This window comes from Manis pentadactyla, chromosome 4 (assembly GCF_030020395.1).
Source record: "Manis pentadactyla isolate mManPen7 chromosome 4, mManPen7.hap1, whole genome shotgun sequence".
In the NCBI taxonomy this organism is placed as follows: Eukaryota; Metazoa; Chordata; class Mammalia; order Pholidota; family Manidae; genus Manis; species Manis pentadactyla.
The window spans coordinates 101,186,233-101,198,896 of NC_080022.1; the positions used below are offsets into that span (position 1 = coordinate 101,186,233).

The 12,664-nt window shown below is 41.5% G+C and overlaps 1 protein-coding gene across 4 annotated transcripts in view; it reads left to right on the forward strand.

Annotated features, from left to right (window-relative positions):
• Window positions 1–1,964: 1,964 nt before the first annotated feature.
• The window catches only part of SORT1 (sortilin 1), a 91,532-nt gene continuing 80,832 nt past the window's right edge, over window positions 1,965–12,664 (forward strand). For 3 of the 4 annotated variants that reach the window (XM_036916666.2, XM_057500560.1, XM_036916669.2), the window contains exon 1: window positions 1,966–2,677. In XM_036916666.2, coding sequence (XP_036772561.2) covers window positions 2,237–2,677 — 441 coding nt within the window. In that variant the 5' untranslated portion in view covers window positions 1,966–2,236. Of the gene's footprint in view, window positions 2,678–12,664 lie in introns of all 4 variants that reach the window. The other variant, XM_036916668.2, reaches the window with a different exon arrangement.

The window sequence follows — 12,664 nt, forward strand, 5'->3', positions numbered from 1 at the left end:
GGAAAACAAAGAATAGCTCTTAACATCTGTCAGCTTCAGCTTAGTCTTTTCCCTCCCACTACCTGCACAGTGTATTAGTACCTTAGGCTACAACTGCTGAAACAGTTAATTTCATAGCTCTATAATTCTAATTTAGAATTATTGAAAGAATAGAATTAAAGCATTCTTGAAAGAGAACTTCAGTTTTCCGTAGAATTTTAAAACTCTACAAGGTTTCTTGTGTCCGATTTAAATAGAATCAGAGAAATGACCTTAGGAGAAAAAGCAATAGTTCTGTGATGTGTACTGTGTTGTAGTCATCTTTATGCTACAGAATTTATCTTGGAGAAGAGTATGGGTTTTAGTAATAAGTTTACATATTCCAGTCTTGTAAGGTAGAATCTTATGTGCAGTATTTCACAAATGATCTGACAGTGCTTTTATATTTAATGCTTGTGTTATTAGATGAAAGTAAAACTAAATTTATTCATTCAAACATTTTCTCAGTGCCATATGCAAGGTACCATGTCCCCAGCAGCAATGCAGTTCAAGGGATGAAGTGTATGTTCCATGAGATAATGATAAAAGCAATATATGAAAAAGTTAGGTACAGATCATTGCAAAAATAAGTTTAAAGATGCATTCAGTAATTTCTCCAGGAGATGGCACTGCTGAGTTGTCTTTCTTTTCAGACAGTAAGACAATAGACCATTCATCTTTGTGTCACCCAAACAAATATGCCTGTATAGCCCTTCTCCCCCCTACCCCGCAATCACATGCTACTAGAACTGACTGTCTTGTGATTTGCTCCATAGATGGCTTAGATTAAAAAGTATTAGCACTTTAAGAAATAATATGACACACCTGGGTAGTTAATAGAATGGAAAGGAACAAATTGTTCACCAGTTTTCATGGAGCTTTATGTTATTTTAGTAGCTGAGAACTTGAAGACTAGTGATTTTACCATACTGCTTAGATGCCATTCAAGAACATTTTTCACTTCTACATTTTACTACGGTTGTTCTGAAAAAATGTGAATTTGTAAATTCGCAAATTAATGTGATGAGGATTTTAATGTAAACAGCGGGTTGGGTGCACTGCACCATTTTGCTCTACAGTGAATATACTGTATTCTTCGGGTTTATCGCCAGTTCATAAAGTGCCATGATCTGCACCTTAACTTTTTCATATATTGCTTTTATTTATCATTATTTTACAGAACATACACTTAAAAGTAATTTTTAGTTGTTTTCTTTATGTGGGTGTAATAGTTTTGCATACTATTTGTTACCTTTTCTACTGAATAACTTCTAGTATTTGAAAGGACAGAGTCAGTAAGGTTAAGATCCAGAACTGGTTTTTACCTGCGCTGCATGTACTAGAAATTGTGTGTGCAGTTTCTGCGATAAAGGGTACAGCGTAGGGGTTTGGTTTTGTTTACTGGAGGTGGGGTGCCAATTTAGGGGACATCGTATACTGAATACCAAACTTGTGCAATGCACTCACTCACTGCAGCTAAGGCACTTCGATAAAGATAAATATGCATCGATGAAAAGGTCATGTCTAAAGTAGGTATTAGGCAATTCTCTGACCACCTTTTACGTGCCCCTAATGTCTAAGCTACTTTCTAACTCCAGAAAAACCAATAAGCAATTGCACCTTTGGCCTAACTCCCTTCAGAAGAAGGTGAGTGAGGCCAAACGTGTTGGAGAGACTTCAAGCTTGCTTGAGTCACGGATGTCCTGATGTCTGTCTGCCTTCCTAGGATTTAGCCCACACAGTTCGCATTCACCTTTTTGGCAGCAAGGCGGCTGCCTCCGTAGACTGGGCGCTCCTGGGCGCTGGAGTTAAAAACCCGAAGCACCGGTTCATGACGAAGCCCCCTTTTCCAGTAGAGCGAGTTCAGGGATTCACTGAGGAGATTTTCCAGGCGCTGCCGCAACCCAAGGAATTTCAGGGGTGTCTTTGGAGTAAAGAAGGTGACAAATCCAACCAACCTGAGGATGTCAGAGGGAGCAGTGAGGGCTCGGGGCGCCACAGAGCCGAGGGGCTTCGTGGGAAAGGGCAGAGAGATCCTATGCTAACTCTGGAAGCCCGGCCTAGAGTCGCTGGGCGAGGGGGGAATGACCTCAGCCGCCTCTTCCACGTTCCAGCCAATCAGTCCCGCATCTTGGCATCCGAATCCAGGACCCCCGAAGCCGGAGGCGACGCGAGCCAATGAGGAGTGGGCCTGGGAAGAAGGACAGGCGATCAGCCTATGGGGGCGGAGAGGCCCGGCTGCGCGTATCCAAGGAGCGACCGACTCGGGCTCGGGGGTGTGGCGCGGCGCCGGCGGGGGTGGGCGGGCGCGCCAGGCGGCAGGTGTCGGCGGCATCGGCATTCGGCGGCGATGGAGCGGCCCCGGGGAGGTGCGGACTGCCTCTCGTGCTGGCCCCACGGCCTCGGCCTCGGCCTTCTACTCCTCCAGCTGCTGTGGCCGGCGACCCTGGGCCAGGACCGGCTGGACTCGCCGCCGCCGCCCGCGGCGCCGCTGTCGCGCTGGTCCGGCCCCGTCGGGGTGAGGTGGGGGCTGCGCGCGGCCGCGCCCGGGGGCCCATTTCTCCCCGGCGGCCGTTGGCGCCGCAGCGCGCCCGCCGAGGACGAGGACTGCGGCCGGGTCCGGGACTTCGTCTCCAGGCTGGCCAACAACACCCACCAGGTGAGCGGGCGCCGGGCCCGGGCGCCGCCGGGACTGCGAAGTGCCGCCCCGAGCCGCTCGCGCAGCCGGCCCCACTTTCTCTGTCCGCGCGCCCCGCGTCTCCTCGGAGGAGACCAACCGCTCTCCCGCCCCGCAGCGTCCGCAGCTCCCGGGCCGCGGCCTCGAAACCGTGGCGGGCGGAGTCCGGCCTGGGGAGCGGCCCCCGGACGCTGCGGCCCGCGCGGCTGTTTCGTCACTGGGGAGACAGTCCTCAGAGTTTCACGGCATTCCTTTTTTTTCTTCAAGTTGTCAAAATGGCTTGAGCATTGTTGTTAAACATCTGTATAAATAATCAGGGTGCAGTAAAGCTGTACCCCTAAGAGCTGAGGGATAATTACCTCGTAAGTGCTTGGGGTAGTTGGGCTGCGCAGAAGCAAAGGTGTCTTCTCTGGGTCAGTACTTTCAGGGTGCGTAGGAGATCCCAAAGCAGTTGTTAGGTGACCGTGTGTATTTTAATAGTTAAAGGGAACAAGCTTGGAAATGAGATGACAGCATAAATGTGTTCTCTCATACGCATTCAATTTGACCTATCGCGGCATCGGACTCCGACGAGAATGTCTATCCTGTTGTAATAAGGTTTAAAACAGTTAAGAAATACGTTGCGGATATTCTGCATTGAGCTAGATCCTAGTCGAAAACTTAAAAAATTGTGGCGGTTTTGTCCCTGGGGCAAGCAGCTCAACATTTCTGCACACTACTGGATTGACAAAGCCAGTTGTTAGGAATGCCCTGGATCCTTGCTTCAGTGTAACTTGGTCATCTTACTCATGGTTTTCCAGAACTAACAATTTAATTGTTGCTACCCACATTTATAAAATGTATTTTCAATTTGTTTTCTCCCTTATGTTCTTTCCCCTTTCTTAGAAGAGTTGCACACAGAATCAGAGATGAGTGCCCAAGGGCAGTTGCCCTAGTATGACCATACTCCATATTAGTGGAATCTCAGTCTCGACATGAACTGTTTTTCTCCCTTTGCCTGGACTGTAATTGTTACCTGTGCAGAATTCTCAGATCTGGGGACCCAGGGCCATTGCAGTCAAGGCACAAGCAGTCAGCGATAACTCTGTTTAATGCGGTCCAAGCAGTAGCTGCATAAAGGTAGCCAAGCTATAGTGCTGATGGCTGGGACGGGCTGGGTGCAGATAGAAGGGAGTGAGTGCTGGGACTTCTTCCTATTTGACGAGGAAAAAAAAAATATCGTGTAGCCTTCCATCTCACAGGGGGGAGTTGAGAAAGCCTTTACAACACTGATGCTTAATTTAAATGGGTCCACTTCCTTCCTTCAGCCAGCTGGACATAGCATTGTTACTTCTTATTTCAGATTCTTCTCTTGCTGGTTGATCTACCTTTAGGACCTACTTCTACTCCTGGATTTATTCCTTTACTCAGTCTTCGCTGGTTGGTTTGACTCGATATGTCATTTATAATACATTGATTTGTAAAGCAAGAGGTTGAAAAAACTGGTTTTGGGGGTTCTGAGGCCAAATCTACTCAAGAGTAGATCTGCAACCTCATTCTTTGAAGTTCATATGTAAAGAAATTTTCCTCTGTTTCTTTGACTTTTATTTAGCTGGTTCCAGTGATTTTTTTTTTTACTTTTTTTTTCCAGTCTTCTTTCAGTGACCTAATTTTAAATAGCTATATTTACATTTGTTAATCATCCATGGTCTCTTCTTCAGAGATCCCATCCTCTTTGCAACATGTATATGGCAAAAGTGGAGCCATTATTAATAATATTCACCTTAGAAATGATCTAGTCATACTAAATCATCCTGAATTGTATTGAAGAGATTTAGTATTTTGGGACCCTTTATAAATGGTGTGAAGTGAAAGTATCAGCATGACAGAACAACTTCTTATTAGATGTTGTATACTTTTGTACATCTGGGAAAGCACTATTTAGAATAGTCATTCATAAGATGACAATATTTAATTCCCTCCCCCAAAAAAGTTCTTGGTTCTCTTGCCATTTGTTATAACTTGCTGTTCATATTAATTCACTTGGTCAATGCAAGTGAACAGTTTCCAAATGTCCAAGATGTACTAGATGCTGGGGGTGCCAAGATACAAAGGTAACTCAGAATGGAGAATGAAAAGCCTCAGGTTTCAGCAAATCTCAAACTGTTTCTATGGCTTTTTTGGCTTGTGAGAATATACTGGCATTGAACTAATCTTCTCAAGAAAGCAAAGTAGAACTAAAGCATGATAGTGCTTTTATAGCCCAGTTTTAGGAGACCTGTGCCTTACTGACATATAACTCAGGCTTCTTCATTCATGTAATCCAACAAGTGTGTATGTGTAGTTTAAATGCTTTTTTCTTTGACTCAGTAAGTAACCTTCCTTTTGCCTTTAACCCTAAACTGTTTTCATGTTGTGCTTTTAACTGATTCTTTCCTTTAAGTGCTTGGAGTGTTCATGACATGTATAATCTTTGCACATGACAGAAGTTGAGCAAGCCTAGAAGATTTCATTAATGTTGGTTGCTAAATTGGATTACTTCAAAACATTCCTCCTATAAGCACCCCTTTGAGGTTAAGCATGAAACTCTATCTTAAAGAAACAGATGAAATGCCTTGGCCAGAGTTATGGTGGTGGCTGACATAATTTCCTTACTTCCCATTCCTGTGTTCAGACCATTTGACAATTTCCTTAAAACTTTTAAAACTTAGGATTAATAAAACCAGGAACAGTTGCTCATTCTCTGTCCTCCCTTTGCTCCTGTCATTAACTACTTCTTTACACATAACTTCCCAACTTCTACCCCAACATCAAAGCAACTGGTTTCTTAAATAAATAGGCTCTGTAGAGAGGCTGTGTTGTATGGAGTGTCAGCTCTGAGAAGAATGTGTGTGTTTGTTTGCTGGTGCTGGCAGGGCTGAGTGCAGGCTGACAGAACTGAATGTGCCTGTTGGAGGCTTTGGGGAGCTGCCGCTCTTAGCCTGTTGTGGATCTCTGTCACACCCGGAAATCTGAAGGTCAGTGCCTTTAGTTACCCCGGAACTTTCTAACTGCCTCATTTATTCCAATACTTCGCCTCTCTTCATACTACCTTCCCCAGCACTCCCCCCTCACCCTCTCATTAATCTCTTGAGCCGTATTTCACCCATTCATTTTGGGGTCAAGGAACAGGAAATCTGTAGGATCTCCTTTTTGGTCCTTTTTTGATCTCCTTTTTGAGCAGAATAAGCAAAATCCTCACGCATATTCTATTTCTGTGCAGTATACTAATCAGACCTTCAACTCCTAAGGGGTATTAAAATGACCTATGCATTAGGGATTTCAGTTAGAAGCATCAGCTGATAGGATGAAGTATGTTTATCTGGGGAAAGATTAGTGTTCATCCAAGGTTTGGTTGGGGTGAGGGCAGAGAGCTAATCAAGTAGGACAAATGTTTAAAGGGAATGCAGTGTAACAAATAGGTAAGTTCTTTACTCACTCAAGTATTTGTCTTTGTGGTGATTTTTAACTAAAATCTGAGTCTCCTGTTTGTGGAATAATTGGAAGAAGGTTTATGTTCTGGTCAATTTCTGATGGCTGTCTGAGTAATGATAACAATGATAATACACTCTCCATCCTGGTGTTTTGATCTGACCTTTCATGCCAGGTTTACTGAGGCCATTAACAGCTTGTGCACTCTGCTGATTTCTAATCAGCTTTTGCCAAAAAGCACTGAATTATCAGTGGGGTGACTGCAGAGATTGTGCTCCCCAACTTTGTCCTAGTTGGCTGATTGTGTGGGCCTCACATGAAGGGCAATGCTTAACACTGAGTTGTAGTGGTCAGAAAGGAGAGTAATATTTCTTCTTTTCTCTCCCTTCCTACCCATCCCTACTCCTCAAATTCTGTCTTTATAGAAAGAAAACTGTTTTGAGAATGGAGAAATGATACTCAGATGTTTTATATGATTGGAAGCTAATTTTAGGGCAGATAAAATCATAAGATTTGACATGTAATCAAAACTTCAGCTTTTCTAGCAAAGCGTGTGTGACAATGGCTCGAAAAAATTATGAAATAGATATTTAAAATTACAGTTTTTAAAAATTCTCAGATACCTTTCCATTGCTTTGTAACCAGTGTTTCTATTGCATCTTTTACTCCTTTTCAAAAAAAAATGAGTGAAAGCTCGTTCTTCCCATTGTCTGAGTGGCCTCACTCATCTGTATGTAGGTTGGTTTGAGGAGTAATGGGGCTTGAGAAACAACAAGCTGGGTAATTTCAGTCAGTTCTAGGCAGGGTTTTTCAACATTGTAATGGTGACTACAATCAAAGCTGGGTTAGTGTATGTGGCTTTCAGCTAGCTTGGTTGAATGAGTCTCATGTCAGACCCTCCATACCTATAGAGATTGTTAAGTGAATGCTGGGCATGTGTTGTTTTTTTAAAAGATTGAGGCTGTTTTTCCTTCTCTACCCTCAACCCCAGTCTCAGGAAACCACAGTGAAAACAAAATCTTCCATTCAGGGCCTGTGGCGTTTTGCTGAAAAAGTTTTCTGTGAAAGCAATTTATTTTCTGTTTTGCATTTTAAATTTCAGTATCTGGCCCTCAATTCCTCATTTACAACATGAGAAATTTTGGACTAGATTTAAAGGGTCTAAAAATTCTGTGATTCATATGGAAGAAGAGGAGGCCAGAGGTTGTGATCACAAATGTTTATTGATTCCAAATTTAGAAGCAAATTGCAGCTGTTCTGCTTCCCAGCTGAACTTGAACATAGCCTGTATTTCACATCTGGGGGTAATTTGTTACCACCTCCAGAGCTGGCTTCAGTGAAATACGAGTGTTCTTCTGGATAACAGGAGTATTTCTTTTCATGTAATAAGGAAAGATACTTGATTCTTTTATTTTTTGAGTATACTTTATCATTCCTTATTGGCTGAAAAATCTAATACTTATCAAGGAATAGTCAAAAACAAACCCAGAAGATATTTAAGTTTGTTTTTTTCTTTACAGTACTCTGCCAAAACTGGGGCTTTTTTTTTTGTCAGGGCTGCCTGTGTGTTTAAAAATAGGTGGTCTGAACCATGGTGTTGTATACTTGAAACCAATATAAGACTGTGTATCTGGGGAGAACAGTGTAGCACAGAGAAGGCACATAGTGGATCTGTGGCATCTTGCTGCACTGATGGACAGTAACTGCATTGGGGTATGGGCGGGGACTTGATAGTATGGGTAAATGTAGTAACCACATTGTTTTTTCATGTGAAATTTTCATAAGAGTGTATATCAATCATACCTTAATTAAAAAATTTTTTTAAAAGACTGTATATCAACTATACTTCAATAAAAAATTTTTAAAGTAAATAAATTAAAAAATAAAGAACAGCCAGTAGGTGATGGATGCTCTGACCCTCCTTTGTACCCCTAGAAGCAGGAAATAAATCCCCCACGTGAAGGGTACCTTCTATGATGAGGGTAGACTGGCATCCTTATTGTCAGAGGGAATTCAGGATGAAGGAGGCTGCATTAACAAATCTTACTACTACTTGTTCACTAATTAGCTACCCTAAGCTCAAACCCCTTTGTTTTGTCAATCTGTCACAAATTTGTTTGTTTTTCTAAAGGTTTAAAGCTGCCTGATTTGGTCACTTCTGAGTCTCATGTATATGAGCCCGCATACATACAAAATTTAATTAAATGTGTTGTTCTTATGTTAAAAAAAAAGAAAATAGATGGTCAGCTTACCAATAGTATACTCAGCCCTGTGTTATTTAGAGACTTAGGTGTGATTAATTAGTGTGTTTCATTTTCATCAGAACAAAATGTATTTTTTTCCTAGGTCTTACGAGTACTCTCTCTCTTAATGCTTTTCTTAAGAGTTTTGTTCTTCCTGTATCTTCTAAAAAACTAAGCTCTAACATTGTAGTTGATCCAGTTTGTGAGTTTGGTTCAACAGTAAGATCACCCTGAAGGACCAAGAGAAATTGAACTGGGAAGGAAAAATTTTAATTAACTTTAATACTTTGCAGACAAGATAGTTTAAATCAGCTGTTTGTCTGGTACCTTCTATTTGTTAAAGAAATTCAAATCATGGATATGTTGTATACAAAATTTAAAAGAGATGTCTCAATACCCAGATTGACTCCTGGCTCTGCTGCTTCATAGCTGTGTGGTCATGGGCAATCACTTAACTTCTCTGACCTTTATAGTATTTTTTAAACTAGAGAAGCAGCTTTCAGATTATTTGGAGGGTCAAATGAAAAGTTGTATCAAAATGTTTTGTTAAATGTGAAGTATTATATAGATGTTATTCATTTGAACACTTACTAAACAATGTATAGTGGAGTCCAGGCCTATGCATACCAGCATTGAAGATACCAGCATTGGTGCCCCCTTAATGACTTAGGTGTTCAGAGAAAGCTTGCTAAGAGTTTGGAAGGATTATTGAAGAAGGCATGACCACTACAGTGCAGTGGTCTGGGAAGCCTGCATGGCTGAAGAGAGAATTAAGGTGTGGAGGTAATTCTTAGGGAAATCTGTAAAGGTGTGGAGGTAGGAAAATCCTAGACATGCTCAGGGAATGGCCAATGGAAAGTTTTTGTTGGGAAGTAGTTGAGGTGGAGTATGACTTGTTTCCAGGAAAACACAGAGAAGCAAAAAAAAAGTTAGCTCTTTGTGGGGGACATAGAAAGAGAGGGGAGTTGAGGGTGGGGAGTTTGGCTTTAGGACCTACTGGGGAAAGTGTTGTCTTGCTAGTGGGTTTCAGCCCCCGGCAAATTCGCTATGGATTCAGTGTGACCAAAGAAATGACAGTAGAATGTTTCTTTGGGGTGAAAGGCTTTATTACCCAGCTTCTCCTGGCGGTAGGTTTAGCACTAGTGTCTTTGCCTCCACCCAGAGCACTGGGCTGAGCTCTCTATATAGTGCAATAATAGCTTATTGCCTAAAGGTGTGGAAGCAATAGCCTAGCAACAGGCCAGTTACATCATCAGGTGGTTTAAGTTCAGTGAGGATCCTGGCCATAGGAACCTCAACTTCCCCACAGTGTTCTATTAGGTTATGCCAGATGTGAGGCTAGAGCTGGACAAACTTTAAGTGGAAATGGGGTACCAGAAAGAATTAACCTTTCAGAGGTTGCTGTGGTTTTCAGAAGAGTATGTCCAACAGGAGGGCAGAATAGAGGGCAGGACAGACCATCATTTATATTTGAAGTGCTGAAGGTTTGAAGAAACACTCCCATACTCCTGGGCCAATTAGGAGAATGTGAGCCAAAGCATGAGAGACCCATGAACAGAGTTCTCTTTTCTGAGTGAACATTTGTGAACAAGGATAAGGTTGAACTGTTCCTGGTAATGTGCTTAACACTTTGAATCATAGATTATTAGGCTGATTAGCTGGACGGAGCTCTCTTACTGTTGAAGCTAAATGACTTGCTTACAGGCTGGGTATAGCAAGAGCTGGGTGTAGAATACAGATGTCCCAACATGGTGCTACATTTGAAAGTGTTTCATAGAGATGTTTTAAATCAATGTATTTGCTTTAGGGGTGAGACACGATTATAGACCCCACTTGTAAGTTATATAGTTGTGAAACATTCTCTGCTTCTTCAGGTCATAGTACCCTCAGCAGAGCTCAGTTAGCCTTTCTTTTCATTTATTTATTTATTTATTTGTTTGTTTGTTTGTTTATTAAAGTATTATTGATATACACTCTTATGAAGGTTTCACATGAAAAAACAATGTGGTTACTACTTTCACCCCTGTTGTCGTGTCCTTCCCACACCCCATTGCAGTCACTGCCTGTCAGTGTAGTGAGATGCCACAGAGTCACTATTTGCCTTCTCTGTGCTACACTGTCTTCCCCCTGATTCCCCCCCACACCATGTGTGCCAATCATAATGACCCTGAGACCCCTTCTCCCTTGCTCCCAACCCACCCACCCCCACTCCGCCTCTTTGGTAACCTCTAGTCCCTTCTTGGAGTCTGTGAGTCTGCTATTGTTCTGTTGCTTTAGTTTTGCTTCGTTGTTATACTCCACAAATGAGGGAAATCATTTGGTACTTGTGTTTCTCCATCTGGCTAATTTCACTGAGCATAATATCCTCCAGCTCCATCCATGTTGTTGCAAATTGTAGAATTTGTTTCTTTCTTATGGCTGAATAGTATTCCATATATATGTACCACATCTTCTTTATCCATTCATCTACTGTTGGACACTTAGGTTGCTTCCATTTCTTGGTTATTGTAAATAGTGCTGCAGTAAACATAGGAGTGCATATATCTTTTTGAATCTGAGAAATTATATTCTTTGGGTAAATTCCTAGTAGTGGAATTCCTGGGTCAAATGGTATTTCTATTTTTAGTTTTTTGAGGAACCTCCATATTGCTTTCCACAATGATTGAATTAGCTTACATTCCCACCAGCAGTGTAGGAGGGTTCCCCTTTCTCCACATCCTCGCCAGCATTTGTTGTTCTTAGTCTTGTTGATATTGGCTATCCTAACTGGTGTGAGGTCATATCTCATTGTGGGTTTTTTTGCATTTCCCTGGTAATTAGTGATGTGGAGCATCTTTTCATGTCCCTGTTGGCCATCTGAATCTCTCCTTTGGAGAATTGTCTGTTCATAACCTCTGCCCATTTTTTAATCGGGTTATTTGCTTTTTGGGTGTTGAGGCGTGTGAGTTCTTTATGTATTTTGGATGTTAACCCCTTGTCGGATATGCCATTTACAAATATATTCTCCCATACTGTAGGATGTCTTTTTGTTCTGTTGATGGTGTCCTTTGCTGTACAGAAGCTTTTAAGTTTGATATAGTCCCATGTGTTCATTTTTGCTATTGTTTCCCTTGCTCAAGGAGATGCATTCAGAAAAAAGTGGCTCATGTTTATATTCAAGAGATTTTTGCCTATGTAATCTTTTAAGAGTTTTATGGTTTCATGACTTACATTCAGGTCTTTGATACATTTCGAGTTTAGTTTTGTGTATGGGGTTAGACAATAATCCAGTTTCATTCTCTTGTATGTAGCTGTCCAGTTTTGCCAACACCAGTTCTTGAAGAGGCTGTCATTTCCCCATTGTATGTCCATGGCTCCTTTATCATATATTAATTAAACATATATACTCGGGTTTATGTCTGGGTGCTCTAGTCTGTTCCATTGGTCTATAGGTCTGTTCTTGTGCTAGTACCAAATTGTCTTGATTACTGTGGCTTTGTAATAGAGCTTGAATTCAGGGAGCATAATCCCCCCAGCTTTATTCTTCCTTCTCAGAATTGCTTTGGCTCTTCGAGGTCTTTTATGGTTCCATATGAATTTTAGAATGATTTTCTCTAGTTTGTTGAAGAATGCTTTTGGTATTTTAATAGGGATTGCATTGAATCTGTAGATTGCTTTAGGCAGGATGGCCATTTTGACAATATTAATTCTTCCTATCTGTGAGCATGGGATGTGTTTCCATTTATTGGTATCTGCTTTAATTTCTCTCATGAGTGTCTTGTAGTTTTCAGAGTATAGGTCTTTCACTTCCTTGGTTAGGTTTATTCCTAGGTATTTTATTCTTTTTGATGCAATTGTGAATGGAATTGTTTTCCTGATTTCTCTTTCTGTTAGTTCGTCATTAGTGTATAGAAGTGCAACAGATTTCTGTGTATTAATTTTGTATCCTGCAACATTGCTGAATTCAGATATTAGTTCTAGTAGTTTTGGAGTGGATTCTTTAGGGTTTTTTATGTACAATATCATTTCATCTGCAAACAGTGACAGTTTAACTTCTTTACCAATCTGGATGCCTTTTATTTCTTTGTTTTGTCTGATTGCCTTGGCTAGGACCTCCAGTACTATGTTGAATAAAAGTGGGGAGAATGGGCATCCCTGTCTTTTTCCTGATCTTAGGTGAAAAGTTTTCAGCTGCTAAGTATGATATGGGCTGTGAGTTTGTCATATATGGCCTTTTTTATGTTGAGGTACTTGCCCTCTATACCCATTTTGTTGAGTGTTTTTATCAAGAATGGAT